This window comes from Triturus cristatus, chromosome 12, assembly GCF_964204655.1.
Source record: "Triturus cristatus chromosome 12, aTriCri1.1, whole genome shotgun sequence".
Classification (NCBI taxonomy): domain Eukaryota; kingdom Metazoa; phylum Chordata; class Amphibia; order Caudata; family Salamandridae; genus Triturus; species Triturus cristatus.
This window is the reverse complement of record NC_140595.1, coordinates 781,527,080-781,552,401: the sequence shown is the minus strand read 5'-3', so window position 1 is coordinate 781,552,401 and position 25,322 is coordinate 781,527,080. Positions and strand designations below refer to the sequence as shown.

The 25,322-nt window shown below is 47.2% G+C and overlaps 2 protein-coding genes across 3 annotated transcripts in view; one reads left to right on the top strand and one right to left on the bottom strand.

Moving 5' to 3' along the window:
* LOC146782821 (uncharacterized) overlaps positions 1 to 25,322 on the top strand; it is a 271,182-nt gene that overhangs the window by 69,233 nt on the left and 176,627 nt on the right. The window lies entirely within an intron of this gene.
* Positions 1 to 25,322, bottom strand: part of LOC146782822 (alpha-2,8-sialyltransferase 8F-like) — a 160,337-nt gene that overhangs the window by 23,240 nt on the left and 111,775 nt on the right. For both annotated transcript variants that reach the window (XM_085639213.1, XM_085639214.1), the window contains exon 5: positions 19,712 to 19,824. In XM_085639213.1, coding sequence (XP_085495339.1) covers positions 19,712 to 19,824 — 113 coding nt within the window. The remainder of the gene's footprint in view (positions 1 to 19,711; positions 19,825 to 25,322) is intronic.

The window sequence follows — 25,322 nt, the reverse complement described above, 5'->3', positions numbered from 1 at the left end:
GCAGGGTCAGTGTCGACGCAGGCTACATACACTATGGGAGACATTTAAAGCGTACATGAGGAGGATATGCATTTCCAAGACCGTAGGGATACGGAAAGATCTTCAACGCACACTCACCAGATTAGAGGGAGAGCTCTCATTGCTGAATCAATGTTAGGTTGATAGGGCAACTCTAGACAATTTGCCTAGGAGTGCGGCCTTGATGATGGAATACCAGGAGGCAGCAGAGAGGGAAGCTCACTTTATGAGTAAATATGCCACAGCTAGGAGGTATGGGGAGGGGGGGCCTGGATGCACACTAGCACGATTGCTACAACCACCACGCGGACAGCCATATATACCTAGCCTGCGTGGGACGCAGGATAAATATATAGCGGACTCTCTTGGAATTAAGCAAGAATTGCTTAGATACTACACTGACACGAACACCACTAGGCGCATGGAAGGAGATGGTGACATTACCAGCTACCTGGAAGAAATAGCAATGGTATGGCTGACATCTGCGCAGCAACAATTTCTAAGTGAGCCCTTCACCACTGAGAAGCTCAAGCAAGCGATAGAAGCCATGGACGGGAATAAAGCCCCGGGATCTGATGGATTCACTGGTGCCTTTTATAACGTCTATAAAGAGTTATTGGCACCGCACTTACTGGAAGTTTTTGCGAAGCCACTACAGGAAGGAGTTCCTACAGAACGCTATCACTATTAAACTTTGATACAAAAATACTGGCTAAAAGGGTGGCGACCAGACTGGCGCTACTAATAGGGCAACAAATATCACCAGCACAGTCGGGGTTTATCCCACACAGATCCACTGCATTGAATCTACGCACGTTTTTTGCAATTCAACATAGAATAGCGCTGGCAGTGGCGGCGCTGCTGGACGCAGAAAATGCCTTTGACTCGCTTGAATGGCCTTTTCTTCAGGCTGTGCTCAAATTGGGCTGTCCAGCAGGGTTCCTATAACTTATTACCCTGCTGTATTCCCAAACCACTGCGCATATCAGAGTAAAAGGCTCAACAGCCTGTTCACTGAACATAACACGAGGTACCAGGCAAGGCTGTCCACTATCACTACTCCTGTTTAACATCACAATGGACCCCTGGTGAGGCAGCTTCATAAAAATCACCTACATAGGGGATTGCACTTTAAATCAGGTCCAGTACTTGTGACATTATATGCGGATGACCATTATATTATATGTCACACCCCACTGAAAATCTGGCACCTCTGCTACATCAAATCACGTTTTGGAGAACTATCGGGATTACATATCAATTGGCACAAATCAGTTGCATTTCCTCTAACAACTGTACGGGATCGCACATGTGAAGGGTTCCCGCTGACATGGTGTGACACTGAGGCCCGTTACATAGGGAGTACTCTGCACAAGAATAAAGAGCAAATAATACAATTAAACTATTGCCCGGTAATAGATAAACTAAATGCTAAAATAAACTGGTGGATTGGACTGTGGCTGTCAATGGCAGGCTGGAAAGCCATAATAAAAATGATTGTATTACCACAGTTACTGTACCTTTTCAATAATATCCCTATACCCCTCACTAACGCATTCTTTACACAACCGCACAGGCAGCTGAGGTGACTAATTTGTGGAGGGCGGCAACCGCGAATTGGATGGCACACCTTGGTCCTTCCATGTGAAAAGGTGGGATTTGGAGTCCCAAACATGCAGCTGTACTACCTAGCGGCACAATGCAGCTATGCGTGGCATTGGTACCACCCAGGTGCCAGAATACCATATGCCAAACCTGAGGCTGACTTAGCTGCCCCAGTACCACTACGGGGGCTCCTACCTGCGGGGTTTCCACAAGATAAAGATCAAATTCAAACGGTGTTGAATACCTGCTGGGCTTGGAGGAAGCTGCTGCGAGTCACGGGGGGCACCGAACTGTACGCATCACGGATTCCATTGATAGATAACCCCTAGGTACCTATTACATCAGAACCACTAGTAAAGCGCACACTGCGGTGGTATAGACTTTGTACAATTGGGGGCGCCTATCCGGGGGTCACATTTACTTATGCACTGAAGACAGTCGCTTTGCAGATGCCCCACACTTAGACCATTTTGCAGCCGCGGCCCGTGGAGGGAATTCCGTGGGGCGGTAAGGCGGGGCGGGGGCAGGGTGGGGGTTTCTAAAAAACGGAATATGGATAATTGCAGGTAAGTAAACAATTAAATAAACAAAACGAATTTCGTAGCGCGTGCTGCATCGCACCCTGCCCCTCCCCCGCCCCGCCTTACCGCCCCACGGAACTCCCTCCACGGGCCGCGGCTGCCATTTTGTCTTAGCCAAACTCCAGAATGCATTACAGAGTCGTATGTTTACATATCCACTAGAGCCTGGTAACTTCACGCCGCTGAAGGTGCTTATCTCAGATAATGAAGGGGACAGGTTAATCTCGAAACTGTATCACGCTGGTTTGGAGTTAATGCCCGCTCATGATGCCAAAGTAAGAAGTGCATGGGAAACAGACCTGGGGCACCCGCTTACAGATAAGATGGGGAGGGAATGCTGCATACTCCCATCGTATCCTGCAACCACAGGCACAAACTGCGACATTACAAATTTATACGAAGGATATACATGACCGGTAAAGATGGCACGCCTAGACCCGTCCCTCACTGCACGATGCCCTAAATGCCAGGCCCTAATAGCAGATTTTATTCACATGACATGGACATGCAGAAGGATAGCAGTGTATTGGGAATTTCTTTTTAAGGCACTTCAACAAATGACAAGCTTGCAGATTAGATCATCCACATTGTTAGCCCTATTGGGATATGCTGTGGTACACCCCCTTTTGTACCGCTGTGGATATCCCCAAGGCAATGCGCAGGTATGTTGGAATAGCATTACTCATGGCAAAGAGATAGTCGCCCATACACTGGGGTCGGAAGAGCACAGCAACAGTCGAACAGTGGATTAAAAGCTTGGCGTACTGTGATACCAACAGCGAGCTATATGCTAAATTGCAACCCCCCATGTCAAGACCCAGAGACATTTGGCAACCTCTCAGAGACTATTTGAATGAAAGGGCCGGTGAGGAGAGTACCCAGTAAACATGGTGGACCACAGACTCAGTCAGTCAATTTACTTTATTCGATGCTTACAATATAAGATCATAAAAGTGCAGTAAAAAACATCTATACATAATACACATATGAATAAAAAGATAAAAAAGATAAAAAATATCATAACAAACACCATTAGGGAACAGTTAGTAAAAGCCAGCTGATGGGAACAGTTTAGAATTAATTCTCATGTATAGTGAAATTTCCTAATTCTTCGTGATTGGATTAAAATGGACGCCCCAGAAAAACAGACCATAGGATTAGGCAAAGATTGCAGAAAATACATTGCGACATGACATTGTTTAAAATCATATTTACACATCAGGGGCAAAATAAATCTTTTACGTGGTTCTGCATAAAATTTGCAAAAAAAGAAAACATGTAGATTTGATTGTGCAGAAGCACCATCGCAAGGACTGAATGGCAATTCATTTATGGAGTCAATTCCAGCTGGATGGGCCAACATGCATGGAATACAATTCAAAAGCAATCTAATTAGAAAAAATCTGTGACGTGAATTTGTCACAGTAAAAATATAAGATGTTGGCCCTTCCTGTACCATTGGGCTTTCTAAATATGCTTTGACTGATACTTTTGTACAATTTGCTTTCAGTCTTGCTTCAGCCCTTCATTTGAGGAAACAGGATTTTATCTCTCTTTTTGGAAAATTCACACAGTCGCTAGGGACAGAGAATAGACGTTCTAATCCTAAAGATGAAAAAGTAGATCTACTATAGAAAATCCACGGGATCTTGTGGACATTTTCCAGGGATAGGCAGTCTTCAATTAACTTTTGTGTGATATGGATAGATTCCCTTCTCCATATGGAATGCCACAACATCATCGGAGCCAAAGCAATTGTGTCGGTCACATAAGGGACATCCAATTCTGCATGAGCAGTAAGACTGGAGCAGCTTACGGGGAGGCCCACTAGTTTTTTCCAGAATGTGTACTCTATAACTTGTAGGGGGGAGGGGTTAATGTAGCCCCAAATGCCTGCCCCGTAGGTTGCTTCCGATTTTGCTGCATAAACTTTTTTTGCCATGTCAATGGGTTTTACTCCCAATTTTTTAATAAATGAGTGTAGGGTAACAATGCTTCTCTCAAGTGATAAGCCTCTAGTAGCAAGCATATTTGACCATGATAATTGCTTATCAAACGTTACACCAAGGTAGGAAAAATTATCAGTATGGGCTATTTTCTGTCCTGATATATGGAAGTTTGGGACCTTCCTATATTTACGGCCAGTAATCAAAATAAAGGACTTGGCTTCATTGTTTTTTAACCCCAGTTTTGACATATAGGATACCTAAGTAACTAGTAACTTTTGAAGGGTGAGGCCTGTGCGGGCAATTAGCACTGCGTCATCAGCATACAGGAGAATTGGAGTGCAAACATTATTAACTTTGGGGACGTCTGGTATTGTGTCCAGCAGGGGAGCTTCCACCCCATTGGTGTAAATAGAAAAAAGAAATGTGGCAAGCACACAACCCTGCCGGACACCCCTGTTAATTGGAAACAACCTGGTGCACTCCCCCTCTCTCCCGTATCTGACGCAGGCCTGTGGCTGATGAGTAAAGCTGTCTAATAAAAGATATAATAGCCTCATCTATGCCCATTTCTTCCATTATCCTCCATAGATGTTGATGTGCCACATAGTCAAACGCTGCCGACAAGTCCATAAACGTCAAGGACAATCTTTCAGATTTTACTTGAAAGTACTTTAAGGCATTAGTCCTGAGAGCCCATACCTTTTTTAAAACCATATTGGACTGGGATTAAAACCTTATTGCTGGATGCCCACTCCTCTAGTCTGTATGCTAAATTGCAACCCACCACGTCAAGACCCAGAGACATTTGGCAACATCTGAGAGACTATTTGAATGAAAGGGTCAGTGAGGAGAGTACCCAGTAAACATGGTGGACCACAGACTCAAAGGAGAGTGGGTCATGACGGCACAGGAATGCAGGGGCCTGGAAGGGCAATGCAGATAGTGAGTAACTGCATCAGGTTGGAGTCAACACTGTGAATTTGACTAAGAATTGTACTGTATATTACCCACTATGATAATTGAACGCACTGTCACTTAACATGGTAACTATAGATATGAGCATCAAACTGCTGATGTCATTGGAGAAGGAAGAGAGCACTGTTGTACTGTTAATGTAACATTAAGAGATGTAAAACAATTAATAAAGTAAAAAAAAAAAGAAAAGAATGTTAAAAAATACCTCCAGTGGTTTATACATCCAATGGATTAGTTACTATCCCAGCTTTTTTTTTTTATAACACATTTTATTGATGATTTTGACGGTACAACACAGCAAGGTGGCCAATCACACACATCAAGTTGTTGTACATTGCAGAATAGTAGCCATGTTTCAAGATATCAACAAAGGAATGAAAGAAAACGAATAGGAAACCTTGTCACAGGCTATGCACCACTCCCCACCCCGCAGGGGATATCTGGCAATAGCGTTTTGGTGGCATTGTCTACAAGCTCTGGGTATGTCACTGGCCATATGAATGTATTTCCTGCTCAATAGGGAATTCTAGGAGATGTGCAGAAGGCAGGTCTATGCCCCTGTATCCATCCCCATGCATTTGCCCATGGTACAATTCTACCCTCCGATGGTGGAGCGGTCCACTTACAAAGTTGAGCTGTGTCCCGCTTGGCCAGCGTGAGCCCCAGGAACAGGAGGTGCTGTATGCGTTTCCCCCGATCCCATCCGTGCTATGCTAGAGAAATAACTTGGGTTCAAAGGCGAGCCGCCATGACAGGACTTGTTCTAGGCAGGAGGTAACGTTACGCCAAAAGGGCTGGAGTGCCCTGCAGCACCATACTGTATGGAAGAACGTCCCTTCCTCATCGTCGCAACTAAGACAGGTGGGGGACGGTATGACACCCATACACCAGAGGCGGGACCTCATGTAGTACGGTCTATGGCTTATTTAAATTGCATTAAGCAGCTCCATGTTTCAATGGTGGCACCACAGGGCTTGCCAGGGCCTCTGTACAGTCGTCAGTGAGGTCTGCAATGTCCCCCTCCCACGCCACTCGCAGCGTGCTAAGTGTAGTTTGGTTATGTGCGACTAGTGTTTGGTAGATTTGTCTAATCTTGTGGGCACCTAGGTCTCCCATCAGCAGACGCTCTTCAAGTGAGTGTACCTCCAGCAGATCCGTCAGGGACCAGATGTGCAGTGTCAGTGCATGTCTGAGCTGTAAATATCTGTAAAACTGGCTGCAGTGGAGATTATATTCGACTTGTAGCTGTTGAAAAGACTTGAGCACCATCCCTTTCATTATGACCCCTACTGTGGAGAGCCCAATAAGGTCCCATGAGCGGAGCCCTGGCAGTGCGGCGACCTGTCAAAGGTAAGTTCTGTGCCAAAGTGAGGACGCCTGCGTCAGCCGCCCTCCCCATCCCATCCTCCTGATCGTGCGTCGGCTTAATTGAATTACCACTTCACATGCTGGGGGTAGGTGATCAAGATTTGTCTGACTATAAAGGAGGTCTAACAGAGTTTGGGTACCCCTCGCTCGTCTCTCGACTGCAAACGTCGGGTCCGTCTGCACACTATGGCACCATTTATTTATATTGAGTAGGTGGGAGGCAGAGTAATAGGCGTATAAATCAGCCGGGGCGATTCCCCCACAATAGGTGGACTGTGTACATGTCCGGAAAGCGACTCTGCAGCCCCTCTTCCCCATAGGAAATAATTAAGGATTGCATTGACCTGCTGGTACCAAGACTGTGGGATAACGTAAGGGACATTTTGTAGCTGATACAGCATCCATGGTAGGGAGACCATTTTGAAGATTGCCGACCACCCAAATAAGGACAGGGGCAGAGGCGACCTCACCTTCACCTCTCCTTGAAGACGTGGTAGTAGAGGATGGATATTGTGTGACCAGGAGATGATCGGATTGGTTGAAATATATACCCCCAGATATTGGGACCCTCCCGTGGCATAGGTCAGGTGGGTCGCCCATGTGCCCCTGCTTTGGTATCCGCAAACTGAAAATAGTACCGATTTCGCCGGGTTAGTGCAGAGTCCAGAGGTTTGCCTGAATACGTGAAGTATTTGCAGAATTCATGGGCCAGAAAACCCCTGGTCTGTAAGAAAGAATAAGACGTCAGCATATAATGCAATCCTATCGGACGTCTCCGCAGACCATTCAAACCTGCGCACCAAGGGGTCCCCCCTCACCCATGTAGCCAGTGGCTCGATCGCCAGTGTGAATAACAGCGGGGAAAGCGGGCACCCCTGTTTTGTGCCCCGATGGATTACGAATCGATCTGATTGTACCCCAGCCACCCGAAACGAGGCAGAGAGTCTGTGTAAAGGAGGTGAATATATGACAGGATTCTCGGATCAAAGTTGGAAGCTTGTAGGAGAAGGAATAAGTAGTCCCAGCTGAGTGAATCAAATGCTTTATCAATATCGGCTAATAGGAGGGCTGCAGGGCAGCAGAGTTCTGGTGCCTTTGCAAGGGCATTATGAACTCGCCTATTATTATGAAACATTAATCTGTGCGTCATGAAGCCCTCCTGGTTGGGGTGGACGAGCTTGTGGATATATATACAAAGCCAGTCTGCGAGAACCTTACCCATGAGTTTAGATTCAAAATTCAGTAGTGAGATAAGACGATATGAGGAGGGTTCCTTGGGGGAACACCCAGGCTTGAGGAACACCACAATTTCTTTATGCAGTGCTTTTAGTAAGTGTGGGCCTAATTGGGTCATGTGAGATCTTATGAATTCGCTCGGGAATCCATTAGGGCCCAGTGCTCGGCCAGGGCGTAAGCCAGACAGGGCGTTATTGAGTTCTTCTACTGATTCTACTTATTGAGTACTTAGGGTTGTTCACGAATGTGGTCAGGCAACGATTTTGGTATCCTGGGATATAACTTCCCGTTTTGCATATAAACTCAAATAATAGGATGCGAACACCTGAGCTAGTAGTAGTGCATACGTCACGTTTTGCAACATCGGCACCGGGGTGGGTGACTGCGCCACTTGACACAAACGGTGTAGTATCAATTTTTCCCCCACTGATATATTCTGGATTGGGTTGCTTGCCTTGTCGAACCTTGTTTGTGAGCAACTGGTGCTGCTGCTGTTGAGCAAGGTTTCGGCCTCCGTAATGCGGTCTACCGCCTTTCTAAGGTCTTGTCTAAGAAATGAGATCTCAGAGCCAACAGCGCCGATTTTGCATGTCACGGGATTGTGTAATTGCGGGAAGCAGGGCGACATTGTCCGGGACAGGGCCCCCCATCATCGGCACCGCTCGCCCCAACAATGGCTGTGATGTATTGGTCCAGTGTACTCTGCTTCGTAGAGGGGACCGAGGATTTATCTTTTGTCATGGTGGCAAGGAGGAGGAGGAGGGTGTGGCCACGGAGCTGATGGGGAAAGACGTGTGAGCCTAGAGCTCCGTGCCTACCCTGGGAATTATCCTGCTGCGGGACCTGGAAACGAGCCCCTGAGCACCCAAGATAGTGATTATAGGGGCGGTGAGCTTCCGCTGATGGGACGTGGTGCTTCTGCTGCCCGGTGACCTGCTGAGGCGATGTGCGCGATGGAGGATTGACCACGATGGCGCTGATGGCGGCTTGCTGACTTTAGAAACCCTGCCAGAGGAAGGCCTTAGCAGATCACAGAGGACTTGCCGAGTGCAACAAGTGCCACCTAACCGCGATGGCACTGGGAACCCTGCAGCATTGACAGACCGGGAGCACAGCACTAATGAGCCTGGCAGACCCGGATCCGACACGGAGGGGTCTAACGGACCTGCGGTGTACTGGAGGTTGAAGGGACGCGGAGCGAGAGGTGGCCTGCATATGACACGGCGACCCATCGAAGGGCGGGCGGTACCGCGATCCGTCAGTTACCATGCTGGGGCATCTTTGCAGTACATAGATTCACGGGTGGACCGCCATTTTGAGCTCGGACCGCCATCTTGTACGCTCGGTAAGGCGGAGGGCTCTACACTGCGGATCGATCTGACCGGCACGACTGCACACGACCAAAAGAGAGGTGGCCCGCAGAAGGGGCACTGTATAGACTGTGGAGGATATTGTTGAGACCCCTGGAGGGCTGATAACGGCGGTGACGTTGGGGAATTCTATTGGTGAACAGACCCTGGCAAAGGAATACCCCAATAGACCACAGGGACGGATGAGGAGGTGATCAAACAGTGATGTGGGCAGTTGCGTGATTGCGGCGAAGAAGTCGCCGAGAGGCCCTGTGGTGACTACAACCGTAGGAATCCAATTGCAGTGATTAGTGGAGTGGCTGGGACCCTTATACATTGCGCACTGGAGGTATTGTGGCGGAGGATTGCTACAGTGCGGGCCAAGTGTCGACCATAACTAACGAAGACACCAATTACCGAGGTACACCGCTAGCGGTTATGCCGTGGAGAAGGAGATAGCGCAGTGGCGCGCTGGAAGCCTGTGTGATCTTGTAGTGGGTGAAACAGATGTGTGCTAGCCCTGAGACACAGCCACAGCCCCTGCATACGGCTTTTTCCGGGGGAGAGCGGGCTGATTAGGTGTTAGAAATGAGGGGGCTCTGGCTGGCGCAGGCAAGTACCAGCGACAAGCAGGGACCCTTTATCTCTAGTCAGGGCGGAGGATGGCTCCTTAGAATAACCCCTGCTCACCCTCTAGGTGCGTGACGCGAGCCGTCAAGGCTAAACCTCAGGGCGTACACGGTTAAGCACTCGCAATTATACACACAGTAAATACTTTGCATTCGTCACAAACGGACACCAGGCAGGTTGTATACAAAAATAAGGCTTTTATATTTTCAGCAAACTTAGTACAAGACCCAGTAACGGTGAAACGGTGTGGCCACGATCTCTATGATTACGGAAAGTTCTTTTATACGGAAAGTCTTCTTATGCGGGGCAACAAGGTGAACTGTGGGTCTTAGCGCACTTCGCGCTGAGACGGTGACCAGGTGGCACGCGTCAGATGGCAGGGAAAACAGAACGTTGCGGACCCTGGATCCGATGCGAGCTCGCGGTCGAGTTAGTAATTTACAGTACCTTGTTTCTTTTAGTAAAGGCGGGTGCGGGGCGCTCAGCGGCTCTTCAGAAGGGCGAGGCGGCGTTCGGGGCTCCCACGCTTTACAAGGGGGTCTGGTCCTTCAGGCTCACAGCAAGAGCGGGTGTTTCAGGTTGGCAAGTGAGCAGAGCGGGGCAGCCGGGTACGCTTTCCACGTCCGGGCCGTCCGAGGCTTGGCGAGCAAGGTGACGGGTGCAGCCCAGCACGGCGTAGGGAGAGCGGCTCAGATCGAGCGAGGCTCTTCCCAAGGCAGGGGCAGCCAAGCAGTCCGGTCACGGCTCAAGGAGGGGCTGATGGGCACGGGAGTCACGGCTCCGGCGAAGGAAGGAACACCACAGTCCAGCGGTAGGCGAGTGAAGGTCAGGATGAGCCCAATGGTCCTGGGGCTTAGTTCAGGGGGCAAGCTCGCTTCCAGGCCCTTGGAGATCGTTTTTGAAAGCACAAGGTTTCTTGAAATAAAAATGAAGCAAAGTCTTTAGTAAAGGGTTCCTCTTCTCTCCTTTGGCTGCAAGGTCACCACTGCAGGCCAGTCCCCCAGGATAGGGACAGTCTTCCTCCGTACAGCTTTCCTGGCGCCTCCTCCTCAGGCAGAGATTCTTCTTGGTTCAAAGCGGATCTGATTTCTTAGGAGCAGGGCTCCTTTTATAGACCATTTCTTTTGTTCTTCCAGTCCAGGGGGGCCTTGCCTAGTTTAGTCCAGTTCTGGAGCACTTTGTTGATGCGATGCAGGCTTCTTCTTTCAGGGTGCAGGGCAGAGCCATCAGACGCTCCACAGGGGGCGGAGCCAGCATTGTGGTGGCAGAGCACAGCCCTATTCAGAGTCCAGGTGTACTCCTCCCACCCATCTACAGGTCAATCTTTCTATTCACCACCAGGCTACCTAGCCCTGCCCATCTGGGTTTCCCCAGCCCTGTCACTCACATAAGCCAGACAGCAGATACACATCACGCAGAGGCGGGCTGAAATATTTAGGCAAGTAAATACTAACTTTCTAAAAGTAGCATTTACAAACGCAGGATATTGAAATAAACTTTACTGAAAGAAGTATTTTATTATTCTGAGTTCAGGCATACTAAACTTGACTTTCTACCATGCTCACTGAGTCTGTTGGGATTATAGAGTGTAATAATTCCAGCAACCCATTCTGGCCTATGTGAGCAGGTAGCCTTACAATAGTGAAAAACGAAAATGGCTGTAATTCACTATTAGGACATGCCACACACATCAGGGCTTGTCCTACCTTATGCTTACAATGCACCCTGCCCTTGGGCCTACCATAGGGGTGACTAACATGAAGTTATGGGAAGGTTTAGGGACTAGCAAGTGGGTGCACTTGCCCAGTCAGCATGACAGTACCAGACTGCACGCAGGTTCTGCGATGGCAGACCCTAGACACATTTTACCAGGCCGCTTCTGTGGGTGGCACAACCAGTGCTGCGAGCCCACCAGCGGCATTTGTATTTACACGCCCTGGCACTCCTGGTGCACTTTACTGGGGTCTGACAGTAAACGAAATAAGCCAATCATGGAATCCAACCAACATAGCAATTTACAATGGGGAGTGCATATGCACTTTAGCACTGATCAGCAGTGATAAAGTGCCCAGAGTCATAAAACAGCCAACAACAGGTCAGAAAAAATGCAGGAGGAAGGCAAAAAGTTTAGGGATGACCCTGCAAAAAGTGCCAAGTCCAACATTAGGCGAGAGCAGATGACTGGAACCGGACTCCCAGAGTAGGAGGAAGTTTGTGGACGAAACTGGCAGGGTGAGCTGAAAACGACTAGAAGCAGGTGAGAGGTAACCCTGGTTGCCAAAGGGTTAAGGAGAGTTACAAGACCAACAGAGACACGAAGAGAGCCCTCACTGGTAGTGGGCCTAAATCTGCCCAGGGGACTGCTACACGCAGCGTGAGAGATTGTATGAGAGACTACACTGGGGCTAGAACACCCACTGATGCCAGTAATGGGGAAGCCACGAGGGAAGCAAGGGGGACCGCAACCAGACCTGGAGGAAGAAACAGGGGCACAAGAAAAGCAAGAAGTGATGGTGCCACACCCTGAGGGGCTGATGCAGCAGCAGGTGGATCAAACCCTAAAGCCATCACTGATACCAGAGATGCTCTCTACCAGGATATCGCATCTGTGGCACAGGGGCTGGGCCTTCTCCGTGCAGATCATGCTAAACTTGCTGACCGGGTAAAGCAGACGGAAGTCACCTTAGAGACCTTAGAATGCCCCCACAAGGCGCTAGAAGCTCAGGTTGCAGATGTCACGCACCGGTTGCAAACGCTAGAGTGGAGGGCCGAAAATGCCGAAGGACGGAACCGAAGGAATAACGTCCGCGTGGTGAGGCTACCGGAAGGAGTGGAAGGAGCTAATATGGTGGACTACTTGGAGACTTGGCTAAGAACTGTAGTTGCCCCTCAGGGCCTTACCTCCTTCTACACTTTGGAGAGAGCGCATAGAGTGCCCGCTAGGCCGCCGGCGCCTGACAGGCCGCCCAGACCAGTGGTGGCGAGACTATTGCATTATATGGATAGGGACCTCCTGCTGCACAAGGCTTGCTCTTCGGCCCCTACAAAGTGGACAACTGCAACGTGACGCTGTTTCCAGACTACACGTATGATGTACAGCGCTGCCGTGCTTCGTTTTTAGAGGTCAATAAAACACTCCGGGACAAAGGTCTCCAGTACTCCTTGATTTTTTCAGCGCGTCTAAGGGTGGCGGTAGACGCAAAATATATTTTCACGACAGCCCTGAAGAAGCCTGGAACAGGTTGGAATCTTACAGAGCGGGCATTGGCAAAGCAGGGCACAATGTGCATACTGTTGCAGAGGGGCCGCGCCTGCGCCGGTCGCGACACATCCGAAAACACCATACTATTGCTCAAAAACCCTCAGAGATCCAAACAGAGAAGGAGCGGTCGGCTGCATTACTGGCTGTCACGAATATCTCTCTGGAGAAAAAACGGTGTCACCAGTGGCGACAGAATCAGAAAAGGGCACCTTGGAGTAGGACTCTGAGGAGTCAGAAACGGGAAGTACCCGATTGCCTCACATGACACCTGGGACTGCGTATGAGATTACAAATGCCTAATATAGTAGACTCAGGTTATGTGAACGTCTATGGGGGGGGAATGTTTTATCATTAGTCGATTTCCCTCCTTTCTATGAGTGCCTAACGGGTGGCAAATGGAAGGGTAATCAGGGCTGGCTGGATGTTTGACATATGTGGTTCCGCATATTAAGTGGTCCCCAGAGAATGGGGCTTTGTCATTATTGGGGGTACGGCGCAGGATAGAGGGATAGTGTGGGTCGAACCTCTACGGCTCCAGGCCGCCTCCCCTATCTTTATGTATTGGTTAGAATGTTAGTTTGGATGGGTACTAGATTTGTAGAGCCTGTTCTGCTGGGGTGGGGTCGTTGGGGTAATTCACGATTTTGTTCTGGGGTAGTTAGAGCCACTGTTGTTTGTTCGGATATTACAGGCGGTTGTCTGTGAGGATTGGAATTCGGTATGGAGATGTTACTTGATTTGAAATGTATAACCTGGAATGTACGAGGGCTACACACAATGGTTAGACGACATAAGGTGCATGCTTATCTGGTGCGTAGGGGGGTTCATATAGCCTTCCTCCAGGAAACTCATCTTAATCAAGCGGAGGGACTGGCGCTGAAGCGCAGGTGGAGAGGGCAACTTTTTTATACGACATATTCAGCATTTGCAAGAGGTACGCTAGTATGATTTAGAGCGGGAGCCCCATTCCAACCGACAAACCATGTGGTGGATCCGGAGGGGAGGTTTGTGACAATGGTGGGTCGCCTTAATGGCGTAGATGTAACACTGTGTAGTATATATGCCCCTAACGTGGATCAGGCCCCTTTTTAAGTCATCTGTCTGGGAGACTAGGACCCTCCCTGACTGGGCCAGTATTGACTTCAACTCCATAACGGACACCACAATGGATAGATCCCACCCCCCAATGCCCGACGCCCCTATACATAGACTCTCCAAGGTTAGGCGTGAGTGGCAAGAGAGATGGGGGTTGGTGGATACGTGGCGCGAGCATCATTTTAAAGAGCGGGATTATTCCTACTTTTCCGCCCTGCATGAACTGCATGTGCGACTCGACGCGATACTGTGTACCCCTGACATTCATGCTAAAGTGTGCAACAGTGAATACCTCACGAGAACACTTTCTGACCACAGTCCATTACTAGGAACTATACACTGGACCCGGGAGAGACCCGTAGTACCGACTTGGAGGTTACGACCTGAAGCACAGGAGGACCCTGTCTTCCGTGAGGAAGTTAGGATAGGCATCACTCAGTATTTTAACGAGAACGAGGGCACAGCAACAACATTGGCACTAGAGTGGGACGCCTTTAAAGTGGTAACACGGGGTCTATGCATTCCTAAAATGGTAGGGGTACGGAAGACTCTTGTACATGATATCGAGGCAGCAGAGCAATGTTTGCGGACAGCCGAAAAGGAATCGCCCGGAGACTCCGAGCGATTGCGCTGCTTTGACCACAAGTCCTATCTGGCTCGGGTGCACGCGGAGGGGGATAAAGCAGGCACTCTATTGACATGGCTAGCTAACCCGAATCCTTGGGGCTCATTATATTGGGACTGACAACCCCAATGCGAGGGTCGGTATACGCAATTAATTGGTTGTTCCTGGATTACTATACCAAATTATACCAAAGCAAATTTCAGGATGCCGGGAACCTCATAGAGGAGATCTTGTCGGACGTGGCATTACCGAGGCCGGAGGAGGAGCAGGCAGACCTTTTAGGACAGGAGATTACAATAGGAGAAATACAGGGCGCCATCAAGCATATGGCATGCAACAAAACGCCGGGGCGGAAGGGCTGCCTATAGAGCTTTACTCAGTGTATGTTGATTGTTTAGCGCCACGACTACTGGCAGTGTTCCAGGAGGCACAGAAAACAGGAACATTACCAGCTCCCACTAGGGAGGCTATTATAATTCCCTTGCTTAAACCTGGGATGGACCCCTCGGATAGGGCGGCTTATCGCCCCCTCTCAATGTTAACCACTGACTATAAAATTTTAAGTAGGATCCTTGCGACTCGACTCCTCCCATACATGGTGAAGCTAGTACATTATGATCAAGCGGGATTTATCCCCACCCGGAATACATCCACTAATGTGCGCCGTTTACTTCGCGTCTTGGGGGAGGATCACAGTACTGTACCTTCCGCGACGGTCCTTTCGGTAGATATCGAAAAGGCTTTCGACAGTCTGGAATGGCCATACTTGTTTCAGGTAATGCGAGAGCTGGGTCTGGGGGAGACTGTCATGGGATGGACAGAGATCCTCTATAGATCTGCCACAGCGCGAGTGCAGACAGGAGCGACGGTTTCCTCTTCCTGTTTAATTGGCGGGGCATGCAACAGAGATGTCTGCTTTCCCCCCTGCTATTTGCATTGGCCATTGAACCACTGGCCACACAGGCCAGATCGGGGAGACACTTTATTGGACAAGACTTACGCGGAGACATGCAGTATATATCGCTTTATGCAGATGATTTACTCATGTTCTTGGCCAATACAGAGGAGGCTCTAGATGTGGTGTTATCTCTACTGCGTATATTTGGCTCGGCCTCAGGCCTGCGGGTGAATTGGGCAAAGACCTGCCTATTCCCTGTGGATATATCGATGCCGAGCCCTGCACATGTGAAAGATATTCGGTGGGAACCCCGCTGCCTGCCCTAGCTCAGAACCAACATCTATCACACACAGGAGGATCTGTTGGAAGGTAATATAGGCAGAGCCCTGAGAGGCATCAAGTGTAGTCTCACGTTCTGGAGAACTCTGCCGCTTTCAGTAGCAGGCCGAATAGCACTCCTAAAAATGGTGGCACTCCCCCGGTTGCTATACTATTTTAGGGCGCTGCCGATATGGATACCGAACTCATACTTCAAAATGCTCCGCTCTATGGTAGGAGGGTTCTTGTGGGGAAACGGTAGGCAGCGGGTGGCATTGGATACAATGATGCAACTGCGAGGTGAGGGGGGATGGTCAGTCCCAGACTTTGAGCTATACTACTTGGCAGCTCAACTGCAATGGTTCACCCAAGCAGTGGCTAGGGAATTCCGAGGCCCAGATGGTCCGGAGGGTAGGTGGATTCCACGTCATGTATTGTCCTTCATTATACTTCAACAGCGACTTCATCTTGGGATGTTATCCCATGAGGAGCGGACGCTGAGGTTGTGCTGGAACCAGACCCAGCGCAGAGGCGAGATTGCCTGCCCATATGCTCCGCAGATCCCCTTGGGTATGTGCACTGTACTCCCACATGGGGGGGATTGGACTGCCCTGGCCACATGGGAGGAGCTGGGGGTACAAGTATTGGGAGACCTATATGAAGATGATGTTTTATTGCCTTTCGAGCCCGTGCAGGACAGATGCGGTCTACCCAAAGGAGATTTCTTATTGCACTCAGCCCTAGTGTCAGCAATTCAACGACATTGGGGAGGGGGGTTGTCGGAACCGCAAACATCTATGGCATGCCAGTATGTGGTGATGGCAGCGGGGACCTTCAAAGCTATCACGTGCCTATATAGACGTATGATGAATGAGTGAACGAAACCAATGAGCCAATTGCAGCGGAAATGGGAGATACATCTTGGTAAGGAAATTCCTGAGACAACGTGGACCAAACTAGTCGAGAGAGCGTGGAAGAGCACGCACACTGCTAGGTTCCAATTGGTTCACTTCTATATATTACATAGAGCATATTTAACTCCAGCTAAGATCAATTGGTATTTTAAAGTGGATACAGCTCACTGCCCGCGTTGCAATTTAGAAGGAGCGGAGTTTCACCACATGCTGTGGAGTTGTCCGCAACTGGGAACGTATTGGAGGGAGGTGGTTGACTTGCTCTGTGAGATTACAGAAAGACAGATAGAGCCGGACATGGGTGTGTGCCTATTACACTGGTTACCGCATACAACTAAAACAAAAGTCACGAGTAAGTTCTTGGACTTAGACCTGTTACTGGCTAAAAGGGATCTCACAATGTATTGGAAATCCAAGCAAGGGCCTAACCTTGCACGGTGGAGGGCAGAACTACTTAAATGGGCGACAAGTGAAAGCACAGTTCGGTTTCAACAGGCTAGTAGATCTAATAATGAAAGAGCGCTAGAGACTGCGAGGGCGTGGGAGGCCTTAGTTGCATTATTACATGATCCTGCAGCAGACTCAGATGGGGACACAGAGCTAGAAGTATAGATGGGAACGCCTTGAACTGTTGAATAATAGAGGAGTCAATCAATCAATCAACCAGGAAAGCTTTATTCGAATGTTTAAGCAAAAACAATCATAAAAGCACAATAAAAAGAAAAAAAAAAGTCTTTACACTTGTTCATTAAAAACATTTTGTGAATAAAATAGTATTAAACTTAAGGAGCTTTTGATAAGAATTAATCAAATATTGAGCAATTGTTTCCTATAAAAGAGAGTTTTTTTCAAGAAAATAGTGACACTATAAATTCTGTACTCGATGGTCAAGTAATGGCAAGGCCAATAAGGCAGGTCGGCATTGACGTAATCCAAACTGTTTAAAAATAGGTTTCAAAAATGTGGTCCGTAATACAGAATAATATTTACAGAAAAGAATAACATGAATCGTGGTCTGTAATGAAATCGTGGTTGTTTAAAAAGTTAAAAACATATTTAAGCCATGGTATCCTCATTGCTCCCTCCAATTTCATAATGTCTGAGAGGAAGTCTCTATTCAATTTGGCCTCCTCTTTAAGCCACAATCTGTGCCACAAGAGCACGGGTTCAATCTTGATTAGGTCAGAAATAAATGATAGGCCTAATTCAGCATGACAAACACTTGTGGCACAGCTATTTGGTAAAGATAAAACATATTTTAAAAACAAGTTTTCTACTCTTTGAATTGGTAAAGGGTCAGCAAATCCCCAGACTCTGCAGACTCCGCTCCCATAAGTTGCCACTGAGACACATTTAGCCATGTGGATCTTTAAAAGTTCCACCGGTGGTCTTTTGCCCAGTTTTCTTGAGAAGGCAATTAGAGCAGAAGTGGTGCGTACAAGTGCCAATTTTTTAGCAGAGACTGCTTGTACCCATGTATCATTAGAAGCAAAAAGAAAAATTTGTAGTGACCCCGATTTTTGGGCCTCCAATAAACATATCCTTTTGTTTCTTGATGCCTTTACCACAACGCATCATAAAGGTTTTAGTTGTGGTCACCCTTAGGCCTAGCTGATTCATAAAATGGGAGAAGCTGTTTAAGACTTGTTGAAGGTCAAATTGAGTACGGGACATCAGCACCTCGTCATCCGCGTACAAAAGCTCTGGAATCGGACGGCCCGCTACTGTAGGGAAGTCCTGATTGTCGTTCAGGAGCGCCTTCCCCAACCCGTTTATATACAGATTAAAAAGGAACGGAGCCAAGACACATCCCTGTCTGACTCCGCTCCTGATCAGGAAGGCTTCTGAGCATTCACCCCTTGTGCCATAAAGCACAGAGGCCTTAGCTTCACAATAAAAACATTTAAGAAAGTAAATAATGTTTAAATCGACTCCCATGACTTCTAAAATTGACCACAATTTAGCGTGGACCACACAGTCAAAAGCGACTGTGAGATCCACGAATGCTAAAAACAGGTGCCCATTCCTTGCCCTGGTATATTTCCCCACCAACAGAGAGAGATTTAAACCCTGCTCTACGGTCCCCAGGCCGGGCCGGAATCCATATTGCAAGTCTGACAGGATGGAGTTCTCCTCGGCCCAGTCCTGAAGACGCTCAAGTAGAACTCTACCTGCTACTTTTGTTATGGCAACTAGCAGGGAAATTGGTCTGTAGCATCCTGGATCCTGTCTATTCCCCTTTTTAAAAATTTCCACAATGGTTGAGAGTACCCAAGTAGATAAAAAATTTGTGCAGCAACTTGCATTAAGTACTTGCACCAGCAGGGGCCCCCACATGGGAACGTTTGATTTAAATATATCAATGGGGAGCCCGTCAGGGGCCCGGGTCCTTTCCTCCTTGACTTGCGTGAAGGGCCCTCTCCACCTCCTCTAGGGTGAACGATAACTCCTTCTGTTGCAAAAAACAATTTTCCCCCAGTGTCTCCCGGGCATGCATATCGATCGTAAAGAGCAGGGTATTCGCCACTGTATACTTGGGAGAAATGGTTAATCCACTGTTCCTCCGGGATCGCTATCTCAAGCGACGGGCCGCCATCCCCAGCTCAAAAAGGAGCCCTAACTGCCTTCCAGAATGCCGCACTGTCATTCGTTACTGAGGCCAAATATAGGGCCACCCAAGCCTCCTGCTTCATTTTTGGCTTTCTGTCCCTTAGTGCTTGTTTGTAGACTCCTCTGGCCAACCTGGTGGCAATCAGGTTTCTAGGAGTATTGTTATTGCTATTGCTAATAATATCATTAGTATTATTCCTTATCTCAACTTTTAAATTCCTCTTTGATGGGACTCATTCCTCAAGCTAGGGGCGAGGAGCAGCTGAGTGAGAAGTTACCTGATCACAAAGTCATTCTGGTCGATCTCCCGTCCACAGCAGCTGCCGGATAAGATATCGCTACTGCCCACCACTGCACAGGATTTAAGCGACTTGCCTGAAATAGGGGACATCTGGAAAAAGAAAAAGTTGCACAAATATAAAACTGCCTTGTGGTGCTCAGGAACACTTAGAGCCTCATTTAGAGTTTGGCAGACAAGGTGATATTTGGAATATCCTGCCCGTCAAACCCTCAGTCCGCCCGCTCTATTTTGATTTGGACATACGGTCATATTTCTGATGGTGGTGACACTGCTGACTCTCCCAGTGGAAAACGTATTTCAAGGGTCTGATGGAATGGGGCCCGTTAGAGTAAGGACATCTAAATACTCCCTCTTTAGAGAGTATGGTCTATTTTTTCTGGCTGTCACTGCCAGGAAAAAAACTGGCGGTCTCGAACCAAAAGAATGAAATATTACCCCACATGCTGGGTGAAGACTCCCAGACTGTAAGGGTAATTCGTTTTTTGTTTTTCAATAGCAAGCTCCCTCTTTGGGGATAGATGGTGGTCACTATCAATCTTGCTGTGCCTTCAGAGGAACTGCTAAAACGGCAGTTCCTCTGGAGATACAGAGATCACCGCTGGGCCAGCTGTGATTTCTAGATAGGGCAAGTAGTAGCCTGTATGGGTGGCAGACATAACATCCCCTGCCACTGTGCCAGACTGTCGGATGCCCCCCAAACACTAAATCATGCCCTTTCTTATTTGTAACATAATCTTTTCCAAGAATCCCCAGATCACGGCACCTAAAGCAATCCCAGTCCCCTGGTCAGATCCCTTTCTTATTACGTTCAGCCTACCTAAACCTGCTCAGCAGACTAAGGTTAGAGCCCAAACAATCACGACTAGAAGCTGGTCCCAGAAACCTGGCAAACAGTCCAGAGGGACACTATACCCAATGTTGCTGGCAAACTTGAAGAGGACTATCAGCAATGGGAGAAGTGGATTATCCAGTTGTTAGATGTGTGTAGCCCAAGAAAACTATCAATTGTAAAACACATCCCAAAAAGGCTCCATGGTACAATGAACAGCTCATTTTATTTAAAAAAACTATGTAAAAAAACTAGAATGACTTTGGAGAAAGGAGTATGACCCTGCCCTTAAATCTCAATATAAATCTACAATCAGGTCCTATCATAACGAAATGAAGAGTGCACAAGCTAAATACTATGAGGACAAATCTCCCAGTCGCAAACTCCCCAAAGGAATTATTCAGTGTGGTCAAAACTCTGATCAGCCTCCAGGAAAGCAATATTCCCTTTCACTCTTCTAAAGTGACAGACCTATATGATCAATTCCCGAGCAATACGGAATTCGGTTTGGATAAAGGACTTAAGGCTAGAGTATCATTGTCATTTCCAACTAGCTCAATTCCCTAAACTTGAGGAAGAGAATGTTCTCAACCTAATTAAAACAACTAAATCTGGCTCGCCTCTTGACCCGGCACCCCCACATATCCTAGCTAAAGCATTGGATACTATTATGCCATCATCAACTTTAACTAGACACAACTCTGTTCCCCAAACCTTGGAAGCATGCAGTCATCAGACCGTTAAAAAAAAAGCTAACCTCGACCCAACAGTATTCAATAATCTGCATCCTATTTCCCTTCTGCCGTTTCTTGGGAAACTCTTGGAGAAACATGTAAATCACACATTGGCCAATTTTTGGGAGACTCATGACATCCTTCACCCACACTCAGATCGTCTTTTGCGCATCCCACAGCACAGAGGCAGCACTATTGGTGGTTACAGAGGAGCTAAAGGCGCTATTAGATGACAGTGGGTCGGCCGCTATTTTCCTATTCGATCTTAGCGCGGCTTTTCACACCGTGGATCATGCCATCTTAAAAGACAGACTAAGGGAATTAGGAATTCAGGGTGAAGCCATGGACTGGCTTACCTCTTTTTTTAGAGAACAGACCTTTTCAAGTGATGGAAAAGGACTGTTTCTCAGATTGTTTACCAATTACCTGTGGTGCTCCACAGGATTCGTCTCTCAGCCCTATACTATTTAACATTTACGTGCGACAGCTTGCAAACATAGTGCAGAAGTTTGACATTTCAGCGGTGTCTCACGCAGCTGACACCAGTTGGTAGTGTCTTTGACAAATGGCCCTAATTCAAGAAACCATCAGCTTATTCACTGTCTTAAGAAGGTGGCAAAATGGATGTCAAACAGTTGCTTGAAGCTAAACAGTGAAAAGACGGAGCTTATGCTACTGGGAAACCCTGCCATTCACACACCACTGATTCAATGGCCTAATGATATGGGCGACTCACACGTCCCCAAACCTGTCACAAAAATATCTGGCAATTTGACTGGAGGACTCCCTCACAATAGACTGTCAAACCATAGTTCCAATACTGGCTAAAATGCTGGATTTTTTTTTATCAATACACAGCTGTTGGAATATTAGGGGCAACATCAACTACTTCACCCCTCACAAGATGGCTACCGGCTTACTCACAGCACAGAGTCTGCGCTGCTTGCTGAAACAGAAGATCTTGCTGATATAAGAGGTGCTGTATCGCTGATACTATTGACCTCAGTGCACCATTCAATACTGTCCCCCACAGAGAGCTGATAAAAAAGACTATGGGATCTTTGACAAAGCATTACTCTGGTTTATGTCTTTTCTGGAAGGGCATTCCTTTCAAGTGGTATCGACCCCGTTTTCTTTCTCGAACAGTCACCTGGAGTTTGGGGGTGCCTCATGGATGAACCCTGAACCCCACTCTTTTCAACATTTACGTACTCCATGTTGACAGAGATTGATGAATCCCATGAGTTCTCTCTGATGAATCTTAATTACCTTAAGCCCGATAAATAGGAGGTTAATAGTGGGCAAGCAACCGCAGTTATGGGGCCCACATTGGTGGCTGACGCCGGTAGTGAAAAGATTAGGTGTCTGGATAGATAGTAACTTATTATTCTATCCAGAAATGTAGGCAATGACAGCTTTGGATGCTCAGAAAACATACGAACATTCTTTAGACCTTTTTCCCTTCTATTCCCTTCGGATAATTATCCGCACAGAACTTTTGAATTTTGAATTAATTATGCAGGTTGCTTACTTTCGGACAAAGATTTGCCGTGGCATTACTATAGCGGTAAGAGTCAAAGATTTTGGTGGGTTCATCAAAGGTTAATATTTGGATACAACATTAACTTGGGCAACCTTTTATTTTATTTATCAACTCTGCAGAGTGCCCCGTACTTCAGGGACTTTTCGCTTTAATTGGAGTTAGTCTCTCCATTGTCGCATTACGGAGATTGGATACTTTTATATGAAAGGACACTGATACTTTGAAAAGATTTGATACTGCAATTCATTTTTTTGGTGAGACATATTGGTTGTATTGCGCTGTTAAAATTAAGGATTCGAAAATATGAGTAAATCGTTACATGAACACTTTGTGTTCCCTTACAGGGTCGTTGTTTGATTTTTATCTAAAGAAGTAAATATGTGAGGTCACATGTCTGAAAGGGGACATATTTTTGGGAAGAAGACTTGAATAGCGAGGTAAGCTTTGCCTTGTCGGAAATACTGCAGTTTGGGATTATGGAAAGACGTAATGAACAACCTGTGCCTCATGTCTCTTGAGCCCAAATCTGATAAAGGTTCACGATTATTTAATCCTTACAGATACTGATCTGGATTAATCTATCAAGGTACTACATGTTTCCAAGGTATTAGTGTTTAAGGGGAGCATGTAATTCACATGGGTTTAGCCATTTAAATTGCACATTGTTCATTTTTATTGAGTGTGAAGATTCACATTCACAAAGGTGGTAATATAGAACTGGATGTTTGTGTGACTGTGCATACAGAAAAAAAACTTACAATTGACAGCGCTCTACCCTTCAAAACAAAATGCAGTGTGCCTGCCAGAATGCTGTAATAAAAGTAAAGCAAACATGTGAACAGTTTCTGCGCTTCATGTTTTAATTTTTCTCTGCCAATCAGCATCCAGTAATAACAATAAAATAATTTTTGAAGTGACACGAAAGCAAACGCGAATCCCTAAAGCTGCCACCTGATTTAGTTCCCGGAACATTATTTGTTACAAATTCAACACTAAAAGGTCACAAGTCACCAACATGAAGGAGCTGCCTCGATTTGCGATATCGGGGGCCTGTTTCCCTTAATCTGTTTGTGGAGAGTATGTGGGGGCATAGTGCTAAAATCATCGCGATGCAAACATTAAAACTCACCGGTCACTCCAAAAAAATATTCCATGCACGAGCAAATTAAGAACGACACCAACACAAAAAACGAAAAATAATTCAAAGCCAAATACTTCACCATACTAGTGGTACGATGAAAACAAAATTTGCTCCCTAAAGCTGACGCCTAATAAGATTCACAGAACATTATTTATTACAAATTCAACACTAAAAGCTCACAGGCCACCAACACGAAGGAGCTGCCTCGCTATTCCCGTGCAGCGTGATCGCTAACGGGGCCCCCCTCTCCTGGTGACAACAACAACCCGTACCTGCACTGAAGGGATTTGCGGTACCGAGGGCCTGTTCCCCTTATACTGATTGTGGAAAGCATGTCGGGGCATAATGCTAATCAGTGCTAAAATCATCGCAACACAAATGCAAACATTAAAACTCACCGTGCACGGAAGGAATTTGCTGTACCGGGGGCCTATTTCCCTTAAACTGATTGTGGAGAGCATGTGGGGGCATAATGCTAATCAGTGCTAAAATCATCGCAACACAAATGAAAACATTAAAACTCACCGTTTACCCCTCAAAAAAAATACCATGCACAAACAAATTAAGAACAACACCAAAAACGAAAAATAGTTCCAAGACAAATACTTCAGCACGCTAGTGGCTGGTTACAGTAGTTAGGCGGTACTGCATAGGTGTTCCCAAACAAATAAAGGATTAACCGGTCAAAAGCAAAAGATTTAAGCTGACAAGCGACCAAGCCAATAAAAAGGCAATAGGTGGCGTTAGGCGGAGTTTCACCACTGATACGGATTACTGGATGTCTCGGAGAGACAGCGCATGCACACTGCCTAGGCGAGACCTAAAAACGAGGTGCTGTTAGGACTGGACATCCAAGCAGAGTGTCTGCGGCTGTTTGAGGATTAACATAGAGGCTGTTCTGTAGTTAGACGTGTGTTCATCGCACATCACACGATTGTGGATCGGTTTATGGAAACGGAGTTGATGATCAAATATATGCACTGCATGTTTTTGCTGTGAGAATCTAGACTATACCAAGTCAGGTTGCAGAAGCATCGCTGGCATCTGGCAGTATGCCCCTCTGCAGAGTGGCATTTCTTGGCCTGTGGGTATTGTTTTGGAGCTCTGGCTGATGGTCACTGAGATTCCTCATCCCGTGAGGACAGGGTAGCTCCCCCTCTCTCTGTATCCATCACGCTTGGATCATCAGGTGAGCACTGCTGTCAGATGCACTTAGCTGTGTGTTAAGGCTGCAGAACAGCCTCTTTAAATGTGCTGCTCGGCATGTTGAATGAAAAAATCTGTAGTAACACAAGGCCGTCCTTCGTGTAACAAGATTCCATTTTCATAGGTTTATTGCTG